Genomic DNA, 27,594 nt, shown 5'->3' on the forward strand with positions numbered 1-27,594 from the left:
AGTCCCAGGCTGTGAATTCATGTCATGAAAAAGGTTAATAGCCGGAAACGGCCGCTGCCTTCTCCATCTTTGGTGGTGTCCTCTGATTCAGAGGCTGATGTGGTTGCCCCGGATGCCCCCTTACCTGAAGGGTTGCTGTCCTCAGTCAGATGGTAAAGAGGACCTGTCTTGAACTGCAGCGCGGGAACGCGCTTTGGTGGAAGCCCTGATTATTTCAGTGCGGTAAACTTTAAAATTGGCTGCTGAGCCCACAACGGCAGGGATGCGGTTTTGTTTTAGGCTCCCGCAAGACTCAAGTCTGGCAAGGTTTTCCCTTGTCCCGACACCTTTCATGATATTGTGAATGACCAATGGCGGCGCGTTAAGCATGTGCTAGTGGTGCCAAAATGCTTTAAACGCCGGTATCCTTTTGCTGATATGGTTTCCAACCATTGGATGGTGCCTCCTAAAGTGGACCACCCGGTTTCCAGTTTGAATAAATCTACTATTGTGCCTGTGGAAGATTCCCCGGTTTTTACGGATCTGGTGGACAGGCGGGTGGAATCCCTTTCCTGCCATCTTCACATGTTGGCGGGTTCCGTTTTGAAACCGGTCTTTGTGTCTATTGTGGTTTCTCAGACGGTTACGGAATGGATTAGGGCCCCTGAAGGGGCTCTTGGACCCTGAAATAGTTCCTCTGGGGACAGCTGAAACTTTTAGACCAGGTGGCCCAGGCCCTGGTATTCCTGTGTCATGAGTCCATGGATGCGGCTCCCCCCCCTGGTGGCCAGAGTCTCGGCTGTGAGGATTGCCTTACGACACATGGTTTGGCTGAAGAGCTGGTCGGCTGACCAAGCTTCTAAGAAAGCCCAGTCAGATCTCTTTTCTGGGATTAATCTTGTTTGGTGACTCATTGGATGAGTTGATCAAAGGTCCTCAATCCTCTAAAGGTATAACACCCCGTACTAAGCTCTTAATAAAAATAAATAGTGTTGCGCAAAAATTAATAATAATAGTTAAACTGTCACTCAGTGAAATGACAACAGTGCCAAGAAAAATAAAGTGTGAAAAAATATGCAATAAATATGCAAAAGTGCAAAAATAGGAAAGTGCAAATGCAAAATCGCATTAAATCAAATATTTTATATTTTTGTGTCATTTTATAGAATTAGCAATATATTAGAGGTATTCCACTCTAAACAATAATATATTTTGTGAGTTTTTAACATTATGGCAATAATTTGATTTAATGCGATTTTATGATGCGATTTTATGTAATAAAGATGTTTTTATGCGATGTTTTTATGCGATGATTTTAGGAGAAACACCCGGGGGATGGCGGCGCAGTCACGCGGTCTCTGGTAGTGATTTAGTAGATCTATATATGTTTCAAATTGCCCCCTCGATATAATAGCTAGTGACACCGAAGATCACAGGAAGTGTATCTTTTGGTTCCGGTGTCCTGTGCATAGCTCAGAGTGAGGAGGACATGTGACCGCTGGCCAATCCACCGTTAGCAGCATTGGTAAATAGGCGAGGCTGGACACGCAAACTTCACCCCTACCGAAGAAGCCAAACGGAGCCTGCGTGCCTGACGCCGATCGCTCGGGTGCTACTCTCTAACACTGAATGCCATAACAGCAGGCACGGCTGAGTGCCCAACAAATGTGAGTTACCCCTTTATGCTCAATAAAAGCTCATTATTTACATTCAGAGAGCACTAGATCTTTGCTTTATCTTTATTTTATGTCCTGGCGACCCCCGGAGGTGAAGGCTGGAGAGGTTACCTGTGATAGTCTGTTTATCCCCTGATATGCTCATGCTGGCCCGTTTGGGTCTGGTATCAAGGTGAGAGGCCAATCTTACTGGTGGAGGGAGTTCACACACTGGTGGTTCCTGCTTGATTCACAAGGGATTGAGGCTGTCCTGTCATCACCTGGATATACTAATCATTACTTTGGAGCACTTTATATGAACATTTATGTTTCATCAGAGCACATATGATGGACACCATATTTTATTGATAACACTTGTTGATTCATGTAATCACTAATTATTTTTGTGCCCTTCTGGCGCAGCACGTTTTTTGATTTTTCTATTTAAACCTGTTCACAGTACCCAGAAAGGAGGGCCAGGTGTGTCCCATCCTTGATCTCAAGGCTCTGATCTGCTTTGTGCGGGTGCAGAAGTTTCAAATGGAGTCCATTCAGTCAGTGGTGGCATAATTGAACCATGGGGATTTTCTGGCCTCCATCGATGTGAAGGATGCGTATCTCCACGTCTCCATATTCGAGGGACATCAAAGATTCCTCTGCTTTGCGATGGCAGAGGAGCATTTTCAATTTGTGGCATTACCCTTTGGTCTCGCCTCCGCTCCCAGAGTCTTTACCAAGGTCCTGGCCCCTGTGCTGGCCTTGTTACGTCAGCGAGGTATCTCGATTGTTGGATATCTTGACAATCTTCTGTTGCGAGCAGTCTCCTATTCGGATCTGTTGGGCAACATCTCTATTACAGTTCAGACCCTTCAGGAATTTGGGTGGACGATCAATTTCCAGCAATCTGCTCGGACGCCATCCTTACGGGTCACTTATCTGGGGCTGACTCTCAACTCTTCTCTGGTGAGGGTCTTTCTCCCCTTAAACAAGTTTCAGAAGCTGAAAAAGGCGTTCAGGCTGCTGATGGAAACCGATCAGTCTTCCTTGCGGACTTGCATGAGGGCCCTGGGCCTGATGGTGTTGACCGTCAAAGCCGTCCCGTTTGCTCAGCCTCACTCGAGACCTTTGCAGAAGGAGGTTCTGGCAAAGTGGAACAGGGATCCTCGGTCATTGGACCAGAAGACTAGTTTAAGCCATCTCATGAAGTCGGCTCTGTCCTGGTGGATCCAGTCACCTGTTCTGTGCCAGGGCAAGTCATTCCTACCATTGTTCTGGACGGTGGTGACCAAGGACGCCAGCCTGGCGGGCTGGGGTGGAGTGCTGGGGAAACTGTGCCCAGGGGACTTGGGCAGCAGAGGAGTTCTTGCTGATCAATATTCTGGAGCGATCAGGCTCTACCTGCTCCATTGGACAAGTCGGCTACGCGGCTCTCCAGTTCGGATACAGTCAGACAATGCCACGGCTGTGGCTTACATCAATCATCTAGGGGGCACCAAGTGTGCCCTGGCGTCCAGAGAGATTCTGGTTTTGGCCGAAGCCAATGTTCCGGCTCTCTCCGCAGTCCACATTCTGGGTGTGGAAAATTGGCAAGCGGATTACCTGAGTCGTAAGGTGTCGGATCAAGGGGAATGGTCCCTTCATGCGGACGTGTTTCACCACCTGTGTGCCCGGTGTGTGACTCTGGAGGTGGATCTGTTTGCATCTCGCCACAACAGAAAAGTTCAGTGGTTTGTGGCCAGGTCTCGGGATCCTCTGGCTAGTGCCACAGATGCTCTGGTGGCTCCTTGGAGCCAATATCGCCTGATTTATGGCTTTACACCACTCATACTCCTGCCGAGGTTCCTTCGCCGGGTGGAGGTGGAAGGCATTCCTGTCGATCTGGTGGCACCAAAGTGGCCTTTGCGGTCTTGGTATGCAGAACTGGTTAAAATGGTCGTAGATCCTCGGCGGCTTCCTCTACAGGACGATCTGGTGTCTCAAGGACCGATCTTCCGTCCTTTACTGCTTGGCTGTTAAAAGCAAGATGTTGAGGGATAGAGGTCTATTGGATTCAGTGATTCCTACCCTTTTAAAGGCCAGGAAGTCAACTTCTAGGAAGATCTATAATCGTACATGGAAATCGTACATTTCATGGTTGCATTCGCTGCAGTTGCTTGTTTTCTATAGCTAGGGTTTTGGCCTTTTTACAAAAAGGGGTTGAGCAGCACTTGGTGTTAGGCACTATCAAGGGCCAGGTGTCTGCCTTGGACATTTACTTCCGACGTCCGTTGGCTAATAGCTTGGTACACACTTTTATTCAAGGGGTGCGTTATCTGGCTCCTCCGGAGATCCCAGTTACCTCCATGGGATCTCAATCTGGTGGTGTCTGTTCTTCAGAAACCTCCTTTTGAGAATATTGGGGAGATTTCTCTGCCTACCTTGTCGCAGGAGGTTGCCGCCTTAGTGACTAACTATTACTTCTGCTCGCAGAGTATCTGAGTTGGTGGCGCTGTTCTGTCCGCCTTATTTGGTGATCCACCGGGATAAAGTGGTCCTCCGACCTAATCCGTCTTTTTCTCCCTAAGGTGGTGTCAGATTTTCACCTTAATGAAGACATTGTGTTGCCTCCCTTATGTCCTAAGCCTATGTATCCCAAGGAAATTGTTTGTACTCCTTGGATGTGGTCCGGGCGATAAGAGTTTATCTGACGGTTGAGTCCTTTAGAAAACCTGACTTTGTACTTACGGATGGTCCTCGCAAAGGTTTGGCTGCATCTGCTGCGAGTATTTCAAGATGGATCAGGCAGAAGGTTGTTCAGGCTTATTCCATCAAGGGTCAGGTTCCTCCTTTCCCTGTGAAGGCACATTATTCTAGAGCGCTGAGTGCCTCTTGGGCTTTTCACCATCAGGCCTCTGTTCTACAAGTTTGTAAGGCAGCGACTTGGTCGTCTGTGCATACTTTCACTAAATTCTACAAGGTAGATTTGTTGGCATCTTCGGATGCCTCTTTTGGCTGCAAGGTTTTGCAGGCTGCTGTTTCGTAAGAGTACGTTCTGTCCTCTTAGGGGTCTTTTACCTGGGTGAGCTTCTGTTGTTTGGTTGAACTTCATGTTACCCAGTTGGCTAAGTTTAGCCTTTGGAATTTGCATTACTTTCTGGTTGCGTTCTTCCCATCCCTCATGCCTACACTGCTTTGGGACATCCCATTTAGTTGATGAAGATGAGGCTGCGTCAGTCGATGGACATTAGAGAAAATACGATTTTTGTAAGATCTTACCGTAAAATCTTTTTCTCTGAAGTCCATCGACAGACGCAGCACCCGCCCCTCTAAATTGGGGGTGTTTTTTTTTTTTTTTTTTTTTTCCTTCACTGCTTGCAACTAAACTGGTTTGCTAAGCTGAGTGTGGGTGTGTTGTTCCTGCGGGGACTTCCCTGTGGGCATGTACATGTAAACATTTTTTACTGCCTAGACTACTCCTGCAGGGGGCAGCATAACCCATTCAGCTGATGATGAGCTGTTGATAGACTTCAGAGAGAGATTTTGCGGTAAGATCTTACAAAAGTCTTATTTAAAAAATAAATAAAAACTGCATTTGGAAGACCCTTTGCGCAAATACAGTGTGACATAAAATATTGCAACTACTGCCATTTTATTCTCTAGGGTCTCTTATAAATAAATTGTGCGTGTGTACATATTTATATATTTGCCACTGTTACATGAATCGCGGAAATGCCGAATTTAGATCGTGAGGTGGGGTTGAATCGAGATCCTGATTTTTTTAACAATCGTGCAGCTCTAGTAGCAGCTCTTTCGTTCGACGGACACAGCGCTCCATAAATTATAACTTATTAGGTCATATTGCCTCCTCCAGGAGTAGGATTAGGCCGAACAAAAACCTGGCTACGCCCATGGGCCATCCTCTGCTTGGTTTATAACCCCCCTCTGCTAGGTGATCAGTTTAAATCTGACTAGTCAGGAGTAAGGACCTAGCCCAGCTAGCGTGTGCAGACCAGACCGCAGCTATGCGCTAGGTTGGCCGCGACATAGCCTCACGGACAGAGGCTGGCTCGCAATTTAAACGTCTCGCAGGGTCGCATACGACCTGGCTTGGGTCTGAGTCGCAGGGGTCCCTTGGCTACTTTGGTGGTGAAGATTCTGTCCTGAGCATTATCCGCACCATGGAAGGGAAGTCTTCCCTCTCTCCCCTTTGACGTTTTTTTTGGGTTGGATACGGGTAACCTCCAGGGACGGTCGGACCCTCCTGCAGGTTTCCTCCTCCCATCCTTAAATCCCTCAGTGAGCTGGGCTTCCCCCACTCCCTTTCCTTCCTGTCTGGACCTGGAGTCTGGTGGGGGTCCCAGGGCAGAGAATGCAGCAGAGACCCCTGGGGTCTCCCCACTCTGTAAGGGTCCTGGGATAGTGTATGTCCTGCCCTGGTAGTCTGGTGGTGTCCAAGTATAGGGGACCCCTAGGTGTAGGCCCTACTATTTGCAGTGTGGGTATATTGCAGATGGCTACCAGTGCAGAGTGCGCAGCAGAGTCTCCCCTAACGTGTGTCCTGGCTGGTCCCCGGTTGGCGACCATGTTTGTGTAGCCTGTCACCGAGGCCATTTTCCCTTAGTCCGGGAGACGCTGGAGGCGACCAAAGCCTCGTAGGGATGCTAAAGCTCTTCCTCAGTTTCCTCTTCCTGTGCCTGGGACATATGAACAGGGATATCGCCCGTTATGATGCTGGGTTAGAAATTCTCGGTGCTCCTCTGAACGGTAGGGTGAGTCCTTGGGGGCCCTGTTATCTCTCTCTCTGCTTATAGGTAACCTGAGCCTTGAGGGGATCCTTTAGTGGTGCCAAAAGATCGTTTTTGTACTTCCTTATGGAGGCTCCTTATGGAGCCTAAGGGTCACATCTCCCCCACTGACCCCCTAATAGAGGTGGCAGGTCCCTCAGAGGCCCAACTTCCCATGGTTGCACTGATGGCAGCCTTGCAGTCTTTAGTGTCCCGGGTGGAAGTGGCGTATGGGCAAAGGCCCAGGGGGAATCGTCCTCCCGCCTTTCCCTGCTCAGTCTGTCTCATCTGATTCGGAGCCTGATACTGCCGAGGAAGTGGCATGTCCAGGGGGACTTAATATCACACCCCCAGATACATCTGATAGTGAGGATGATTACTCCATGGTCACAGCAGCGAATTAAAAAGCGCTGGTAGATGCACTTATCACTGCAGTGCATGAAACTTTAAAAAAAAAAATGAGGATGTGGCTGATGTAGCCAGAGACATAGCTCTGTTTGGTACGCATTAGTCACCTCGTACTCCAAAGGTTTTTTCCTTATGTGCCTTATGTTGACAGGTTTTACTGTAAGGAATGGGAACAACCAAAATTACCCTTTGTGGGCCCCAAACATTATGCTGTATGTTACCCTTTTGAGGAGTCACTTTTAAAAAAGTGGACTAGTTCACCAGTGGTGGACCCTCCTGTTTTCAGGTTGAATAAAGCAACCATGATCCCAGTAGAGGATTCCCTGTTCTTTAAGGACCAAGCTGACAGGAAAGTGGAGGCTGTGGCATGCAGCATGTTAACCAGGACTGTTTTGACATTGCAGCCAGTCTTTGCCTCAACCCTGGTGTCTCAGACCCTAACTGAATGGGCCTAGCTTTTGCGTCTGGGCCTGGGGAGTGAGCAGGTCCCCGCTGCTTATGTTGATTTAGCAAACCAGTTGGTCCATGAGCTGCAGTTTTTGTGATGCAGCTTTGGATACAGCTCCTGTGCTGTCCAAACTTTGTTTCAGCGGTGGTGATTAGGCGTGTGCTGTTCCTTAATTGGTCCGCAGACCAAGCCTGTAGGAAAGCTCATTGATCTGCCCTTTCAAGGCGATCGCCTGTTTGGGGCTACCCTGGATGACATCATTAGGGTATCAAACAATACATACATTCACCAATTCAAAACCCAACCCAAGAGGAGAGGGGGAGAAAAAAAAAATGATTTGTCTAAATACTTGTAAAAGTACATATAGAAATACCTTTGTTCCACCATGGGTCAATAAATCCCCACCATACCACTCTTCAAAATCTGCCCAATCATTCTGATACTGTAAGGATATTATCAACCCAACAGCCCCAAACCTCATGTTCCCCTGTTTATATACGTAGTTTTATACAACGGAAGTGTCCTATTTATAATTTCTTTCCAAGCTTGTACTGTGGGTGGTCTAGATTTTTTCCATGAAAGGATTATTAATTTCCTTGCATAGTACAGTAGAAGTGCGGGTGGCCTTTTTATGGGCGAATCCATCCACCAATCCCAGAAGGCATACCTCCACTCTTGGCTGTAATAGAATGTCACCTCAGCTATACATTCCATTACGCCCCTCCAAAAGACCTGAATCTCAACACATCCCCAAAAGATGTGATGGAAATCTGCATAGGGGGCAGAACACCACCAACAATTTGGGGACTGGGGTATAATAGATCCTGTGTAGAAATTTATATTTAATAAGTTGGTCTCTGGACGATACCAGCCTAGACAAGTCAATATCCCATATATCTTTCCAATCATCTCCATCCAATTGTGGTAACACAATCTCCTGTGCTGCCCAGCAGCATGTGAGGTGTTCCAGACCATCCTTGAATAGATGTTTGTAAATATTGGGTAGTGGTTTTAAAAAAGGAACTTTTCTAAGAAAAGATTCCATCTCACCCACCCGGACCTGAAACCCCATTACATCGAATTGGGCCTGAAAAGCATGCCTAAGCTGTAAATAACAAAAATAAAATGAGTTGGGAAGATTAAACCTATTTTTTAAGGTATCAAATTGGAGAATTCCCCCCTCACCAGCGATGTCACCCAACGTCTTTATATTATACCGCGTCCAGATACCTGGGTCATGGTGAACGGGGATACCCCAGCATACTCTTAAGACTGATAACTGGGTTATCAAACACCACTGATCAGTGGAGATCCCATGATTCTCGGTCTTCAGGCTGCAGAGAGCTGGTCACTGGTAGCCACCAGCTCTCTGCTCTTCCGCTCCAGCACTCACTGGAATGCTGGGCTGTGGAGGGGGTGGGAGTGTCTGGCTCAGGTTTTCAGCGGCTCTCTGAGGGGCTGAGTGAGCTACTAGGCCAGGCGTCTGGGTGAAGTCCGACCATATGGTCAGAATCTTTTCAGAGTCTGGACCAGCTTTGTAATGACAGCCTGCTGTCTGCAGAAAATTGGTTACAGGAGTTCAGAAAGAACTGAACTCCTGTGATCGATTGGAGACGTACAACCAAAAATGTTTTGGCTGTACTTCTCCAAGCTTTTTCCCGCTCTACCAATATATTCTTGGCTAGGGATTCTTTATATATGTAATACTTAAAGTGGTTGTAAAGACACAAGGTTGTTTTACCTTCATGCATTCTAAGTATAACATGTATGTTAAAAAAAAAAAAAAATGCTTTAAAATCACTAAGTTTTAAAGTGGAAGTAAACCCCTCCTATTTTTTAGCCAAGAAAGCAGCCATCTTCAACTGGCATGATGCTGCACATGTGATCAGTTATGACACCAGCCATTGGATTGTTTGACAGTTTGGTTGAGAACACAACCAATGTGACAGTTAACCGGGAATGTAAATGTTTTCTGAAACTTTAAAAGAGGAAGTAAACCCATCGATTTAAGTAAACAAAAGCCAAAGTAAAATATTACGTGAGGGTTGAAATGTTCTTTGAGATGCGAAAGCAAGGGAAGAACTTTGCCTAATTTTAACATTAAACCTTAACTTACAGTTAGGGCCTATTTACATTTGTGTTGAAAGCGTTGTAAAATGAACACTGTACTGCAATGTGACTGCCATGCCATTCATTGCAAATGGCACACCAACACAGTAGACATTATGCAAAGAAACTCGTTACTATATCGGAATTGATTACTGTAGTGTGAATTGACTAAGAAGATGTAATCACATGAGGTTTATAAAGATTCTCTCACTTAGGACTTTATGAAGGATCCTGTAAAATTGTACATGGATTTTTTTCAGCAAAAGATTGAGTATCTTTTACCTGTATAATGTCTAAGTTTTATGATATTGATGTGTATTCATGTTATATATGGTATTTAAAGGAGTTGTAAAGTCAGAAGGTTTTTTATCTGAATGCATTCTTTGCTTAAGATAAACCTTCTGGCTTTAGCAGCTGCCCTAGCACCCCTTAATACCTGAGCACCATCTCTGTCCGGCGATGTCCACAAGTCTATTGGCCATCTGGGACTCTTTACTGATTGGCTGAGGCAAAACCAACTGCAGATCTTCATAACAGTTGGATTATACTGTCCCCTACAGGAGTAGGACACTAGGCAGAAAAGGTCTGGCTACGCCCATGGGCAGTCCCAGTAGGGTAGTCTCACTCTCTGCTACAGGCACTGGTAAATTTGGTCCTGGTAAATTTTTCTTTTTAGCTAGAAATTTTTTTCTCTGGATTTTTCCTGTGGGATCTACAATCCACTGCCAGACTTGGCAACAGGGTAGATAATTTAGATCCAGTGGTCACCCCAGTCTGGCCTGCGAGCGCGCGCAGACCTCAGCTCTGCACTAGGTCGGCTGCGACCTAGCCCCACAGAGTCCCAGAGTTCCTTCTGGCCAATAGCCCCCCCCCCCATTTCGATGGTGGGGGATTCTGTCTGGAGCGGTGCTCAACTGATATGGTGAGTAGCTGTTCCCCCCTCTCCTCCCGAAGGGTTTAGGGGTGGATGTGGGCCCCTCCTCGGGACGGGCAGACCCCCTGGTTCCCCTCCTTCCGTCAGGAACCCCCCCCCCTTGTCATTTGTCCCCCATTCTACCCCCCTACATAGGTTAGGGTTGTTTGGGTGGCCTGGTCCACCTCCTAGGGTGGGGGCAAGGCTCTATGCTCGTGATGGGGGAGGGGGGGGTGCGCCGCTGGCGACCGGTCGATCAACTGTGCAGGGGGGGTTGTACCGGGTGGGAGCACCTGCCAGGGCCACCCCGTTCTGCCTGGGTGTGTCCTTGAGGCCTGGGTTCCCTCCTGGGTCCCTGTAAGCCTTGTGGTGCTGCCAGGGTGGTGGGGGTGTTGTCCTTTGCAGTGTTTTACACCTGTTTTGTGGGGTTCCCCTGGTGACTCATGGAGTCTTTGAAACACATCTCCCCACCTGATCCCCTCTCTGAGGCTGTGGGGCCCTCCGGGTCCCAACCATCCATCGAAGCACTGATGGCAGTCCTGGAGTTCTTTCTGTCCCTTGTGGAGGTGGTCTTTAGGCGACGGACTAGCAAAAAGGGCCCCCTGCCTCACCTGTCTCAGATTCTGAATCTTATTCAGTAACCGCGGACGTGGGTTACCCTGCTGGGTCTGCAACCACACGCCCGGAATCCTTGTAGTGAGAATAATTCCTCCATGTCTGCAACTGCGCTCGAAAAAAGCACTGGTGGAAGCACTGATTGCGAGAGACCTTGAAGGTGGAGGATGCAGCAGCGACGGAGGCGCAGGTTCCCTTTGGCACATACAAGCCGTCCAGAGCGTCAGAAGGGTTTACCTTACCCACCTAATTTGACAGAATTGTCGCTAAAGACTGGGGACAACCAAATCGTCCCCGTGGGGGTCCCTAAACGCTTAACTAGGCTCCTCCTATGAGGGGTCCCTTCTTAAAAAGTGGACTGTTCCAACGGTGGTGGACCCTCCGGTTTCCAGATTGAACAAGGCAACCATGATTCTGGTTGAAGAGTCCTCTGCCTTTAAGGATCTGGCTGACAGGAAGGCGGAGGCTGTGGCCCGCAATATGTACACTCTAGCTGGTTCGGTACCAAGGCCGGTATTCACCATTGTCCTGGTGTCGCAAACTCTGACCGAGTGGGCTAAGCTTTTAGGTTGTGACCTAGAGAGAGATCACCCCGCCTTTGCTGATCTGGCAGACCAGATGGACCAGGGGCTGCGGTTTATCTGTGATGCCTCTTTGGCTGCGGCTCCACTAGTGGGCTCGGCTCTGTCTTTTGGCTCAAATGCTGGTCTGCGGACCAGACTTCTAAATGGGTCTTGACTGATCGTCCCTTTCAAGGAGATTGCCTGTTTGGAGCTACCCTGGATGACATCAAAGAAGGCCTCACAGGAGGGAAGAGTACCTTTCTTCTGCAGGCTACTAAGGGTAAGGAAACTCGTTGTAGAAGTGGGCCTTCCTTTTCGGCTCAAATGTTTTTTCATTCCTCAGGGTTGACTGAAAAGGGCTCAAAGCTTTTCAGGGCCTCCTCTGGAGGATCCAAACGAACCTGGTGTGACAAGCCGAGAGCGAGCTTCTCCAGACCCGTGGACAAGACTCCTTCAGCATGAAGATGCGCTCTCACCGTATTAGGGGTGGGTGGACATCTTTGCTGGTTTTCGGACCCTGTGGACTTCCCTGGTGCAAGACAAGTGGGTCTATTAAGTAATTTGGTCCGGCTGCAAAATCAAGTTTCGCTATTGTCCCCCGGCAAGGTTCTTTCCTTCCAACTTGCGCCTGTCCCCGGACCACTTTCAGTGTCTGTTTGGGGCAGTACAAGACTCATTAGATCAAGGGGTGATTTTCCCGGTTCCGACTTCGGAACGTTTTCAGGGTTTCTACTCAAACCTTTTTACAGTTCCCAGGAAGGAAGTCAGAGTGCATTCAATCCTGGAGCTCAAGGCGCTGAACTGCTGTGTGCAGGTGCAGAAGTTCAGAATGGAGCTGGTTCGCACAGTGGTGGCATGCCTGCGTCAGGGAAATTTCCTTCCCTCTATCGACATTAAGGATGCTTACCACCTTCACATTCCAATATGTGCCAGTCACCGGCGCTTCCTCCGCTTTGGCGTAGGAAAGGAGCATTATCAGTTTGTGACGTTACCTTTTGGTCTTGCCTCTGCTCCTCGGGTCTTCACAAAAGTGTTAGCCCCGGTGCTAGCTTTGCTACGCCAACCGGGGGTTGTGGTACTGGGCCACTTGGACAATCGCCTTCTGTGAGCGGAGTCTCCTTTTGCTCTGGTGGAAAACCTACAGATCACCATACGAACTCTGCGGGAATTCGGCTGGATACTGAATTTTCTGAATTTTACCCTGGTTCCGTCCACAACGCTGGACTATCTGGACTCTGCCTTAGCCAGAGTGCTCCTTCCTCTGGACAAACTCCAGAAATTGCAGGCTGCAATTCATCTCCTGCTGTCCAACAGATGGTCAACCCTCTGGACTTTCATGCGGGTGCTGGGCCTGATGGTGTCTACCTTTTGAGGTGGTTCCTTTGCACAGTTCTATACGAGGTCCCTGCAAAGGGAGATTCTGACCACACTGGACAAGACTCAGCAGTCTCTGGACAATCAGATCAGGCTGAGTAGGGGAACGAAGGAGTCCCTTATATGTCCCTTATATGGTGGCTTCATTCTCCGGTGCTTCGGCTGGGCAAATCTTTCCTTCCCCTTGCATTGGACAGTGGTCACCACGGATGCCAGCCTGTCCGGCTGGAGAGGCATCCTCGGCAAGCATTCTGCCAAAGGGATCTGGACTCTGGAAGAGTCTGACTACCGATCAATGTCTTGTCACTCCGAGTGATCAGACTGTGCCTGGACCATTGGACAGATTGTCTTCAGGGTTGTCAAGTGCGCTTTCAATCAGACAATGCTATGGCCGTGGCTTATGTCGATCACCAAGGGGGCACAAGAAGTGTCATGGCAGCTCTGGAGGTAGCCGGCATTCCAAGGTGGGCAGAATGGTTAGTTCCAGTCCTCTCCGCCGTACACATTTCTGGGGTTGAACACTGGCAGGCAGATTACCTCAGTTGGCAGGCCAAGGAGAGTGGTACCTTCATCCGGAGGGGTTTCATCGGTTGGGTCTCCGGTGGGGCATCCCTAAGGTGGATTTGTTGGTTTCTCAGCTCAACAGGATGGTGCAGAGGTTTGTGGCTCGGTCAAGGGATCCTCTGGCGGGCGCCACAGATGCGCTGGTGACCCCGTAGGGGTCAGTATTGTCTGATTTACGTCTTCCCTTTTCTGCCAAGACTTCTACGTAGGATTGAGGCAGAAGGGATTTCGGTTTTCTTAGTGGCTCTAGACTGGCCTCGCCGGGCTTGGTACGTCGATCTGGTGTGGCTGGTCGCTGACGTTCCTTGGAAGCTTCCTCTCAGGGAGGATCTGCTGTTCCAGGGACCGATCTTCCATTCTGGTTTTGACTGCTTGACTGTTGAATGCCAGGTGTTGAAGGATCAAGGATTATCTGAGTCGGTGATTCCTACACTGTTAAAAGCTAGAAAATCTACTTCTAGGAAGATTTACCATCGTACGTGGAAGACATTGCATAGTGTGAGTCTCTTACAGTTCATCCTCGCTCCTTTTCGGCTCGGATCTTGACCTTCCTTCAACGGGGGGGGGGGGGGGTTGAACAGAAATTTGCCTTGAGTACCATCAAGGGCCAGGTGTCGGCCTTGGCGGTCGTCTTCCAATGACCTTTGGCCACACAGTCCCTGGTGCGTACCTTTCTTTAGGGTGTCCGACATTTGCTTTCTCCAGTGCGGGCTCAGTTGCTGCATTGGGACCTTAATTTGGTGCTTTCGCTCCTCCAGAAGCCTCCCTTTGAGAATCTTGGGGAGATTCCCCTGCTTAAGCTGTCCCAGAAGGTGGCCTTTTTGATACCCATCAGCTCTGCGCGCAGGATGTCGGAACTGCCAGCATTTTCCGGTCGTTCACCTTACCTGGTAATTCAGAGATAAGTTGGTTCTTCTCCCATGTCCGTCGTTCCTTCCAAAGGTTGTCTCTGATTTTCATTTGAATGAAGACATGTTGCCTTCACTGTGTCCCAGGCCTAAACATCCAAAGGAAATTGCCTTGCATGCCTTAGATGTGGTCCGGGCAATTAGGGTGTACCTGGCAGCTACAGAGTCTTTCAGGAAGTCAGATTCTTTGTGCTCACGAATGGGCCTTGGAAAGGACCAATTCCAGATGGATCAGACAGTGATTTAGGCCTATTCCATCAAGGGTTCGGTTCCTCCTTTCCCTGTTTAGGTGCACTCTACTGGGGCGCTTAGTGCCTCCTGGGCTTTCTGTCATTGTCAGTGACGCAGGTTTTCAAGATGGCTACTTGGTCGTCTGTGCACACTTTCACAAAGTTTTATAAAGTGGATGTGTTGGCATCTGTGGATGCTTCTTTTGGCTGCAAGGTTTTTCAGGCTGTCTGTTGAGGGGACCTGATCCTCTTCGAAGGTGTATTGATTTTTTTCAGGTGGGCTCCAGTTGTTTTGAGCTCTTTGCATGGTTGGCTACTTTTTAGCCTTGGGAATTTTGGGAATTGTTTTCCTGTTCTTACCTCTCATGTTCAAGACTGTTTTGGGACATCCCAATAATTATGAAGATTTGAAGCTGTGTCCTTCAAGGAACGAAAGAGAAAATGGGATTTTTGACTTACCGTAAAATCCATTTTTTTTTATGTTCATTGAAGGACACCGCACCCACCCCTCTGTGGAGTTGTAATTCTTCTGACACTGCCTGTAACTAAACTGAGTGCCTATAGCGCAGGGAGGGAGTTGACCCCTCCTGGGACTGCCCATGGGCGTAGTCCCTTTTTTCCTTTCTAGTCCTACTCCTGAAGGGGGGCAGTATAACCCAACTGTTATGAAGATCTGAAGCTGTGTCCGTCAATGAACATCAGAGAAATGGATTTTATGGTTAGTCAAAATCTTATTTTTGACATTTGATCATAGAATGTATATCTCCAAGTTATGGGAAAAGGCAGATCATGTACATTTAAAACCATTGGCCATTCACTGACCTATACAGGCTGTTATACTAAAAAATGGGTTGTGTAGCTAGCGAGGTATGCCCTTGTTTGCATTCCTGCTGGGGGAATGTGAATAAAATAAATTGCTTTCCTGGGAAAGTTCTATGATTCATTAGATAAAATACACATAACTTCTGTTCTTTTGCTCCTTGGAGGCTTCTAGCGCGTATAATGTAATATCAGGGTATGATTCTTTGCTTTGCTCTGTTTACTTTTAATAACCACAGTATCATCTGCTTACACAGGTCTTTTTGGTGCGAAAAATCTCAGGAACCGATGCTGGTCAGCTATATGCAATGAAAGTATTAAAGAAAGCCACACTTAAAGGTAAATCACTTATCTTAATTTTGTTTATTCCTAAAATCTTTTCTATCTGGTCTTACAATATTTGTGTGGGATTACCTATACCGGTAATAATAAAGCAATCGGTAATAAATACTGCATACAATGTGTCATACCGTTTCAAAGAGCAAATTTGAGTCTGATAAGTCCTTAACAATTTATTTAGGAAAAGTTGCGGGATCTGGGACATCTAAAGAAACCCAGCAGAATGCTAGCAAGTTTCATCCAAAGCCTTAGTCATAATTTTGTTTTTGGTTTTAATAAGTCAGCAGTTACAAAAACTGTAGTTGTTGAATTTTAATAAACAGACACTCATCTGTCCAAGGATCCTGCACCATTCTCACCTGAGTCATCCATTAAGCCCATATATTTGAAAATTTGGCAGGGTATCCCCTATAGTCATATATTAAGTTCTTGTATGGAAGAATAGTGTCAAAGGACTACTTCACTTTTGGAACATGCTACGTGTTCCACCAGTTTTTTAGGGTGGAACATGTAACCTGTTCCAGCATCTGCACCTTCTCCTTCCTCTGTGACAGCGGGTAGAGGATCTCATGCCCACACCCACTGTCACAATTTGAAAAAAAAAAACCCTAGCTGTGCAGGACTCTGCCCACATGGCCGCATCATTCATTCATTGTTTTACATTGCGGCTGGTGGCTTTCAGTTCTCAGTGAACTACAAGGGTGCTGGTGAGTGTCTATTGATCTTCCTACTCTCAAGAACCTTCCTGTCCGTATGAGAGGTACAGGCAGACAGCTATCCTGAGAGTCTGAAGCACCTGGACTTTGCACCTGCGATCTGCTGATCGTGGATGCAATGCTCTGCAGGCTTTTAAGAAAAAAAATAAATGCAAATTTCTCTATCGTTCATTTACAGATGCAGCACCGTATAATTCTTGACCATTGGGTTATGCTGCCCCTTACAGGAGTAGAACACTAGGCAGGAAAACGCTTTACCACACCTATGGGGCCATCCCTGCAGGCATACACCCACACACTCTGCTATAGGCTTCATTTTGTTTCTGCCTAGTTTAGGAGTAGGACCTAGTTCCCAGCTGGGACTTCGGTCTTAGCTTTTTTTTTTTTTTTCTAAAGGGAACCTTTGTTAAAAATTTAAATTTTTTAGTTATGTTCCTAAGAGAATTGAAATCAACAGCCAGCCTGGGTTTCGAACTGGATATGCTAGATCCTTAAGGTCGCCCGGCCAGCGAGCATGTGCAGGTTATAGCCCAGCACTAGGCCTCACCACGACAGAGCCCCAATGGACGGGGGCTGGCCCACAAGTGAAACACCTCGCCGGGACGCACATGACCTGGTCTGGCCTGAGACACAGCGTACCCCTTGGCCGTCAGCATCCCCACCTTGAGTGGAGAGGTAGTCTGTCCAGAGTGGTGCCCACCCAATGTCTTTGGTTTGGTGAGTAGTATCCCCTCATAGCTCTTGCGGTCTCAGGGTAAACTGGGGCCCCTCCTTGGGATGGTCGGACCCACGGGTTCTCTTCCATTCCCCCAGCCCCTCTAACAGCCACGGTGGTCTTTTGGCCCCAACCAACATCCCCCCCCCTTCCGGTGTTAGGTAGGAGCTGGCTTTGCCACTTGCTCCAGTAAGGGGGGTGGATGCGTTTGTTGCTGACCAGGCTGTCCTGATCACACACACGGGGTCTTTGAGGAAGTTCCTGGCCCCCTGAGGATTAGTGACTGGGGCAGGGATGTCTTTTGGGCTCCCTGCAGCGGTTATAGACTTGAGGGGGAGCAAATGTTTCTTCATCTACGAGTCTGCGCCTCACGTGGCTGTATCGGGCCGAAAATTGAGGCAGCGGGTTGCGGCCTACTCGCAGCTGTCGAGTACCATGTCAAGCTGTCTGAAGTGCCTCACTGAGCTGACCAGCGGATGTCGACGGCCAGATCAGGCCGAACATTAAGGCAGCAGCTGACGGAGCTGGCTTTCTGAGTTGACTGACCGGGCTGTCCGAGCTCCTAATCAAGCTGTCCGAACTGCTGATAGAGCTAACGGCTGACCCGCGACCGGATCGGGCCCCAAATTTAGGCCGCAGCTTTGGGGCCTAATCGAAGCTGGCTGACCGAGCTGCTGACCAGGCAGTTTGAGCTGCTGACTAGGGTGATAGAGCAGCAGGCTCAGGGGGGTGGACATATGGACTATCTTGCGCCCCCCCTCCCCTTTGAACCTGGGGGCGTCGTGGGGACATTGTTGTGTGGGGGTACTCTGCCTGCGCGTCTGCGTCACGTCTGGGCCCCTCTTCCCCTTTATAGGGGGCTATGTCCTCTTATGTTATTTATGATCTTTAGCCGGCGTCTCCTTGCAGGACTGCGGCCGGGGACCTCCCCTGCTTGTTATGCTCTCAAGGTGAGCTTGGCATATAGCCACTCTATTGGGTCTGCGTCCACGCACTTGGGGTGCTCTGCAGTGAGGAGGATTCCTTTTTTACTGCACATGCGCATACAAGGACGCTGGTGGATGCACTGATTGTATTGGTGCAGAAAATTTTAACATGGGCGGCGCCGGTCCTCTCGGGGCCTGCAGATCCACTAAAGGCAGCAAAGGTACTTCCTTTTCCCGCCTACTGTAACAAAATGGTCACGCGTCAGTGGCGGCATTCTAAACACAATAATAGTAACCACACATGATGTGGCTAAAAAGCTAGTCTGCGGATCAGGCTTCTAAAAATGCTCTACAGATCTCCCCTTTCCGGGGGCCGCCTATTTGGTTCTTTGTTGGAATCCGCTAAGGGCAAGTCACCGCGTAATAGGGCCCTTACTTTTCAGCACACAGGCTAGCCTCCGCAACCAGGGTCTTCACCAACGTGTTGGCTCTGGTATTGGCATTACTGTTACAGCAGGAGATTGCTTAAGAGCAAACTCGCATTCAGTCCGGTTGGGCGACTTGTCAATCACTGGTACGGACTCTGCAAGAGTTTGGTTGGAACATAATTTCAAAAAAATCTGATCCCATCTTCAAAGCTGGGTTATCTGGGTCTGACTCTGGACTCCACTTCGGTGAGGGTCTTTCTTCCCCCGTGAGAGCTGCAAAAGTTGCAGAATGCGATTTGCCTGCTATTCTCCAGTAACCTGTCCTCTCTGCGGACTTGCATACAAGCCTTAGGTCTGATGGTGTCAACCTTGGAGGCGGTTCGGTTTGCTCAGTTCCAATGAGACCCTTACAAAGGGAAATTCTTGTCAAGTGGAACAAAGATCCAAAAAGTCACAGCACAAGGAGTGCTCTTCTGTGGTGGCTTCGCTCTTTGGCCCAACGTCAGGGCAAATCCTTCCTTCCATTGTATTGGACCGTGGTAACCACGGATGCCAGCCTGTCCAGCTGGGGAGGAGTGCTTGGGAAGCCTGTGTCTCCAGGGGTCCTTGATCGACAGTCTGGACTCCTCCACGATCAATATTCTGGAATTCAGAGTGATAGAATTTTGCCTGGAGTCACTGGACGAACCGTCTGCAGGGTTGTCCAGTTCGTCTTCAATAGGACAATGCCATGGCCGTGGCTTACGTCAATCAAGGGGGCACCAAGAGTGTCCTGGCGGCCTGGGAGGTGGCAGAGATCCTGAAATGGGCAGAAAATTTTGTTCCAGCCCTTTCCGCCGTGCATATCCCAGGAATGGAGAACTGGCAGGCCGATTACCAGAGTCGTCAGGTGTTATGGTCCCTGCATTCGGAGGTTTTTCACCTGCTATGTGTCCGGTGGGGGACATCCGGCGTGGACCTGTTAGCCTCTCGACTCAACAAGAAGATACAGAGGCTGTAGCCAGGTCTCTGGTCTCTGGTGGCTCCTTGGGGTCAGTATCGGCTGATTTATGCGTTCCCTCCACTGAAGCGCCTGCCGAGGTATCTGCGCAGAACAGAGGTAAAAGGGATTCTGGTGGCCCCAGACTGGCCTCACCGGTCTTGGTACACAGATCTGGTAATGTTGGTCGCCAAGGCTCCTTGAAGACTTCCTCTCAGGGAAGATCTGCTGTCTCAAGGGCCGATCTTCCATCCTGCTTTACAGTCGCTGGCTTTAATGGCGTGGCTGTTAAAAGCCAGTTGTTGGACAGGGGTCTGTCTGACTCAGTGATTCCTACACTGTTGAAGGCTGGAAAATCTACCTCCAGGAAGATCTATCATCGTACATGGAAATCGTGCATCTCGTGGTGTGACTCGCTGAAGGGGCATCCTCGCTTTTTTTCGGTGGCTAGGATTGTGGCCTTTCTTCAAAGAGGGGTTGAACAGCGGTTGGCCTTGGGTACTGTTTGTTCTTCAGAAACCTCCCTTTAATAACATTAGGGAGATTCCTCTGCTTACATTTTTTACAGAAGGTAGCCTTTTTGGTGGCTATTACCTCTGCTCGCAGAGTATCTGAATTGGCGGCGCTATCCTGCCGTTCACTTTATCTGGTGGTCCACAGAGATAGTGGTACTTCGACCTAATCAGTCGTTTCTGCTTAAGGGATTGTCTACATCTGCTGCGAACATATATGGGTGGATCAGGCAGACGGTGGTATAGGCTTATTCACTAAAGGGTCAGGTTCCACCTTTCCCTGTGAAGGCACATTCTACTAGGGCGCAGAGTGTTTCTTTGGCTTTTCACCATCAGGCGTCAGTGATACAAGTTTGCAAGGCGACAACTTGGTCGTCTGTGCACACGTTCACAAAATTCTATAAAGTAGATGTGTTGGCATTCCCGGATGCTTCTTTTTGGCCTCAAGGTTTTGCAGGCTGCTGTTTAAAAGAGACTTTAGTCTCTGAGGGTGTTTGTTCTAGGCAAGCTCCAGTTATTCCAGGTTGAGCTTCATGTTCACTGGTTGGCTAAAGTTTTAGCCTTTTTCCTGAAGTTCATTGACAGACGCAGCAACCGCCCCTCTATATTGAGTGGGGGGGAGGGGGAGGGGGGGGGCTCAATTCTGCCTGAAAAGTAGACCGTGTATCTGCAATAAATCCAGGCTAAACCAGTCTACAAACAGCCGTTTTGATTGGTTCATATTTTTTGGTAGAGTTCACCCCTAATATTCAAAGCTTTTAAACATGGTGAGGTTTTGCATCATTGTATACTCAAGCCCTCATTTCCTAAGGTTTTGAAAATGTCAGATGTTCGTTTCATCAAGTTTATTTCTTTCGAACATATGTAAGCAGCTAGTTACCCTTGGCATATGGCCATTGTGCATGAAGGTGTTGGGATATTATGATATGGTTTCTAGTATTGAACTTTTTCTATCCTGAAAATGAAAGATAGCTATACATTCTCTGATTTAGGTGTTGCTGGCAGCAGTTGAGTGAATGGTCTCCCTGGGGTGTGATTCTGGCCTTGTATAGAAAACTTGTAGCTTCTTAGAAAAACTCTGTGCAAACATACTTTGACCCTTGCCTTTTTCTTCATGCAGGGGTTAGCTGTACAGTTCCTTGAGGGCTTTAATGATGGACAGATAACTTACTTTTCATGGAGACCTCTTCTTAAGAGACATGAAGCTAAATGTTTTATTTTGTTTTTGCATAGAGTAGTGAAGACTTAGAGTATATATCCGGTTTTGTTTGCTCAAATTAGTGACTCAATAGGGGGGAATCTTCATTATGGGGAAATAACAATGATCATTATAGTGATTTTTTAACCACCCTACTAGGAAATATATATATATATATATATATATATATATATATATATATATATATTTGCTGTCTGCGTCGTCATTGGGACATTTCAGTCCAGGTGTTAAGTGAAATCTTCTAATCCTAGGCACAAACAGCTTTACACATGGAAAATTACCTTTCCCATGAGGTAGTCCTGCCAGATGACCATAATATATTTTGTGTACTCTGTTTTCATAGATTCTAGAATTTGCTCTTGTTATAAAATGTATAGCTAAAACTTTTTTTCTTAACCACTTGCCTACTGGGCACTTTAACCCCCTTTCTGCCAAGGCCAATTTTCAGCTTTCAGCCTTGTCGCGCTTTGAATGACAATTGCACAGTCATGCAGCACTGTACCCAAATCAAATTTTTATCATTTTTCTCAAACAAATCGTTTTCTTTTAGTGGTTTTTAATCACTACTGGGTTTTTTTTTTTTTTTTGCTGAACAAACAAAAAAGACCAAAAATTTTGAAAAAAGCTATCATAGTTTGTTTATAAAATTTTGCGAACAGGTAATTTTTCTCCATTGATGGGGTGGCACCAATAAGGCTACACCAATGGGCACTAATAGGTGGCACTCATGGGCACTAGTAGGTGACACTAATTCAGCACTGATGGGGCACTGATGGGGCACTGATAGATGGCACTGGTGGGCAATAGGTGGCACTGACCTGCACTGGTAGGTGGCGCTAGTGGGCATTGCTAGGTGGCACTGGGGCACAGATTATCTTCTCTTCGGAACCGATGTCCCAGCAGCCGGGTTTTTTTTTTTCTTCCTCACGCTAACAGTTAAAAAAAGCTGATCTCCGGCTACATTTTACATCATGTGATCAGCTGTCATTGGCTGACAGGTGATCACTTGGTAAGGGGCCATGCTATGAAATGAAAATTCATTACAATACAGTACATTGCATCATTGCAGGAATTTGTATTAATGAGAATTTTCATAACTATAGTTAACCTATTTGTTAGACTGGCATGCAAAAGAAACGGACAATCATTCGTCCGATATTCACATTGTGCATACCAGGCTTTAGGGTCCTGGTGATAATACGATAATACTCACTAGAAAAAAATATATAGAAAGTTTAATCTCCCAACAGGATCAGACGCTAGAGAAACTTTACAGACATTCTAAAGCTTCTTTACTCTAACCTTTAAAAAAAAAAAACATTTGGGTCCATGCACACTTGGCATAAAAAATACATTTTACAGTACATACAGAATTACATATACAGGCTGAAGAAAAAAAAAAAAAAAAGCCAGTAGCATTCCTCTGCAAAGATACTGCTGAACTCGCTAAGTTGGTCCGACAGAAGGCAGCAGGTTTTTGTCGAAGAGGCATGCCAGAAAAAGAATTAAAGATAGAGGGATATTAAATAAAAATGCAAGTTTTTTTATATGACAGTGCTTATAGTTAAATAAAATAATATTATGGACTTCACTATGAGGCTTTCTATTTTTTAATATCCCTCTTTATCTTAATTCTATTTGTCTTTGTGGCAGGAGGAGTTTTTTGCAGCTGCATACTATTTATTTACTTTATTAATAATTTATGATAATTTGTGGTGCACATATTTAATACTTAACTTTTGGTGATCCATAGGCGCAGGTGCACAAACCCCCTTTTTTAATGACAGAAAAAGGTCTGCCAATCGTCTCCCGATCAGCGCTGTATGTAAGCCTATTGCTATCACTCTGTCAGAACACAATAGATCAGTAGGGGAGATTGCTGTACTAACATTGAATAGTTAGTACAGCGGCTCCTCCTGAGCTGTCAGGTTTATTGTTTTTGTTTTTTATTCAGCCCTGCAAGGTTTTACAAAAAAAAAAAAAAAGATTGGTGTGTACGTAGCTTTAATGAGGCATGACATATAACTGGGCTATGCATTAAGGACCACATGAAGTTGATACATCTGAGGGTTAAACATAAGTTGGTTCTTATATCTGACAAGCCTCAAAAGTAATAAATTCTTAAAATCCATAGAACGGATCTAAAAAAAAGGGGGAATGCATCCTAAAACTCAACGCGTTTAATGAATATTATCTTCACTTCCTCAGGAGTAGATGCCTTCCACATATTCTTTGTAAGAACCCAGCTTGATAGTATAAAAACTTTGTGTAACACCTCAAAATGACATCCGCTGCAGCGTGTCTAACCTAGGAGCTGTGTAAGGAGCCAGTGACACCTCAACAAGATAACTAGATGCAGCACGTGGCAATGTATAAATAAGGATTGATGCAGCACATGGCAATGTTTAAATAAGGATTGAAACACCAAGGTCCTATTAACGACAAGCACTTTGCCCATGTGCTTCCACAGATGACTGAAAAGTCAGAATATTGAAAGTTGCAGTCCCAAATGCCTGTAAAAGCGACTTATGTCCATACACATTAGGGCATTTAGAGGCATATTTGCAAAGAAATGTTGCTTATACGGTTATTTGGCGGGTTTTTTCTTCATACAGGTATTTGTGTTAGACTGTTTGTCCATGCACTTTTGGGCGTTTAGGCTGCTTTCACACTGAGAAGTTTTTGAAGCACTTTTGCGAGAAAAAAAAAAAGCCAGGAAACCTCAAAAAAAATTCTTCCCTTTTAAATTCTATGTTATGCGTTCAGATTGGGGCATTTTGATGCAGTGTTAAAAATCCTGCTTGCCACATTTTTGGAGCATGTTTGGTCAGTTAACAAAAAATGCACCTCCCCGTTGAAATCATTGAAAAAAACGCCCCGGATGCACCCGAGATGCGTTTTGTGGTGCAGTTTTTTGTCACGTGTCCTTAAAATATTGTACCACAAATGTGGCAAAGGCGTGGTAAAAATGCATATGCATTTTTGCAGTGGATCAGTGTGAAAGTAGCCTTCGAGGCATATTTGCAGGAGCGTTTTCAGGCAGAAAAAAGTATTTTTTTTTCCTGCCGCTTACACTTCCAAATGTTCTGGCATTTTTTCTGCCCCTAGTGTGCATGGGCCCTTATCCCTTTTTGGAATCATTTTTCTATTTTGGAGCCTTTTTTTTTTTTTTCCACACACAATTACTCAATTTTAACCTAAGATTAATGCGTTTTTGTAATTGGATTCTGTTTGAAAAGGTGTGTGAATCCTGAGTAAAAATTGTTGTAAATCTTAAATAATATATATAAATTCCTTTAGCTTGGTTTAGGTTTACAATTCTATATTTTTCAAAAGCAAAAGTTAAACAGCTTGGATTGATCAGAAACTTGTACTTTAATTTGCCTTATTTTGTTTCCTTTATTTTTCTCACAGTTCGAGATCGTGTTAGAACAAAGATGGAGCGTGATATTTTGGTGGAAGTTAATCATCCGTTTATTGTCAAATTGCACTATGGTGAGTACAAGATTTCTCGCTTCTGATAGACTTGCACCAGCTGTTACAATGTCAGGTCCCAGTTTGCAGAAATTTCACATTTTTAACTGAAATTAATTTTAAATGTTCAAATAATGAGCAGCCGTGGGATTCAGTAACTAACTTAAGCTTATAAACAGTGTCTGCTTTGGTACCTTTGCTTTTAGTGTCAGATTTTTACCAGTAATATATATGATCCTTGAATGAAAATTACCAGATTTTTACTAATTTCATGATGTAAAGTCATGATTTTATTAAGGATACGGAGGCGAGTATTATGTTTTATCGTTCTTTATTCCTCAGGCAAAGAAAGGATATTGTAGATATTCAAAGAAAACAAAAAACCGCATGTACTCAAAAGGGTTAACCACATATAACATGTTATCCAATGAGAGTGTTCCTAGTACAATAAAGCCCCATGTGACCTTAAGCCACTCCTCTTTCTTGATGGTGCAGATGAACATCCCAATAGACTGTAAAACGTATGACCAATTAGATGTGCAGAGCAGCAACTCTGGGAATAACACAAACCTCCAGAGAAACTGGCAATCATCCGCTTGAACTTGGTATGGACCGGTGTGAAGACCAATTAGGAGGCTGTAAGAGACAGAGAACTAAGTGGTAGAATATGTTCCTGGAAATTAAATTCCACATCCACAGTGTATTAGTAATCGTATGTCCATGTAAACAAAAAATAAAATCAATAATATCAACCGTATCAGTGAACCAGATGAATTCCCAACGTTACCATGAGGACTATTACATGAAAATATACCCAAGGGAGGGCGCAACATACCTGGATCAGGTGGGATAATACTCGCCTCCATGTCCTTGATAAAATCATGACTTTAAGTCATGAAATTAGTAAAATTTGGTAATTTTATTACAGGACACAGAGGCTCATATTATGCTAGTTCAAAGCTGTGCGACCACCATAGTGGAAAAATGAGAAACTGTGCGATAATAAAATTCCCAAAACGTAGATTCACTGAACCAATCAGCAGCACAGAGGTGGTCTCCAGTTTAGCAGTGAGTTGCTTGATTGAAAGGTCCTCATTCTTAGGCCAATTTTCATAAAGTCAGAGAAAAAGGCCAACATCCCATAGGGACGAAAATTTAGGACGTGGTGGATGTGCAAATCTGATGCCATGCAGGAGTCGACACACCAATGGATGTTTACCTGTTTGAAGACCGTTCCAGCCTTGGAAACCTGCCGAGATAGCTGATCTATATAAATTTATTTAACGATAGGCTAGGCCATGTTCGAAAAGTGAAGTCAGGAACCTCAAAACCTGACTCACAGGGTCAGATATGGGATCCCCGTGTTGTTCCATGTACCAACCAGTCCATGAGTTTCAGGCATGTAGGTGGAATTTTCTTGTTCCTGGAGCCCAAGCTCTCGCCAGGAGGTCCAGAGTTGCTTGTGGAACATTCAGGATGAAACAGAGTCCCCGGAGAGGGTCCATGCCAATAACTTGAGAGTTGATGAGAGTTCCCGCTGGGGTCCAGTAAGAGGTCAGGGAATACTGGTAGTAACCCCGGGAAGTCTATGGACATTTCCAGGAGTGTAGGGAACCATGGTTGAGTCCTCCAGAAAGGAGATATGGGGATCAAGGAGATCTGGTAACGCCTGATATGTCATAGAGCAATGAGAGAGAAAGGGGGAAAAGCGTAATGCTGAGTATTCAGCCATAGTTGAAGAAAATAATCCGTCGCATATGTGGGTGGCCTGGAACACCGTTAGGGGTGTTAAGGGTTTTGGAGGCAGTGGTAATAAAACTGGTAGCAGAAGCTTACACTTCTTTACTTGACTGCATGGCACAGTAATTACTTCCCACAAGTGTAACAGAAAAAATTATCTATAGGACCTGGCACTATAAGGGTCACAGAAAAAGGGAGCTACTACACTAGTAACCGGAAAAAATATGAGCCCTGCTGCTGTGAGAGGAAACTTTCACTCCCTGGGGAGTGCAGTGGAAAAGGATAAGTATATCAGGAACAAATTTAATAAAAGCAAGGCACAAAATAAAGTCAAGCAAGCTCACTGAGTGTTTCCTCGGGAATGAACTCCTGGGGAGCGCAGGTAAGCTGCCCAGCAACTCAACCGTCCAATCGGCTTAATCCTGCCTCAGACCTGAGGCTACCATAAGTAAACAGAAAAAAAACTGTCTGAAAATAAACTGACCAGATGACGGGGGAGGGTGAGAAAAAACTGTGGAAAAAAAAACCCAGCAGTAAAAATACTGCAAATAAATACAGTACTGCTGTATTGCTCAAATTAAGATAGAGCTATGAAAACTGTAGCGGAGGAGGCAGTAGCAAAGAAAGAGGAGTGGCTTAAGGTCACATAGGGCATTATTGTACTAGGAACACTCTCCTTGGATAACATGTTGCATGTGGTTAACCCTTTTGGGTACATGCTGTTTTTTGTTTTGAATATCTACAATATCCTTTCTTTGCGGCTGAGGAATAAAAGAGAATAAGCATATGAGCCTCCGTGTCCTGTAATAAAATTTAAGATTCACTTTTATCGTACATCACAGGTCATATCAATATGCAAATTCTTAGACCATTGGGTTTGTTCCAGGTGATTGTATAATGGCAATTAGCAAAGCTGAAACCCAACCATGCATAACCCCTCCTATTTTCAGTGATGGACTCTCTGCTTTAAGATAGTTACTTTCATTTCCTTATCGTGATCCTCTAGCTCAGGCGTCTCCAAACAATGGTCCTCAAGTTGTATGGGAACTACAATTCCCATCATGCCTAGTCATGTCTGTAAATGTCAGAGTTTTACAATGCCTCATGGGATTTGTAGTTCCGCAACAGCTGAACGGCCGTAGTTTTGGAGATCCCTGTTCTAGCAAGACATGGTGCCCAGCTGTTGGCCTTTAGTAAT

General features: G+C 46.1%; 1 protein-coding gene across 2 annotated transcripts in view; it reads left to right on the plus strand.

The window, feature by feature from the left end:
* Window positions 1–27,594, plus strand: part of RPS6KA3 (ribosomal protein S6 kinase A3) — a 319,536-nt gene that overhangs the window by 132,393 nt on the left and 159,549 nt on the right. For both annotated transcript variants that reach the window (XM_082245344.1, XM_082245345.1), the window contains 2 exons: window positions 15,606–15,687; window positions 24,597–24,677. In XM_082245344.1, coding sequence (XP_082101470.1) covers window positions 15,606–15,687; window positions 24,597–24,677 — 163 coding nt within the window. The remainder of the gene's footprint in view (window positions 1–15,605; window positions 15,688–24,596; window positions 24,678–27,594) is intronic.

The sequence above is a fragment of the Pelophylax lessonae genome (assembly GCF_965119305.1).
Source record: "Pelophylax lessonae genome assembly, chromosome: 2".
NCBI classification, from domain to species: domain Eukaryota; kingdom Metazoa; phylum Chordata; class Amphibia; order Anura; family Ranidae; genus Pelophylax; species Pelophylax lessonae.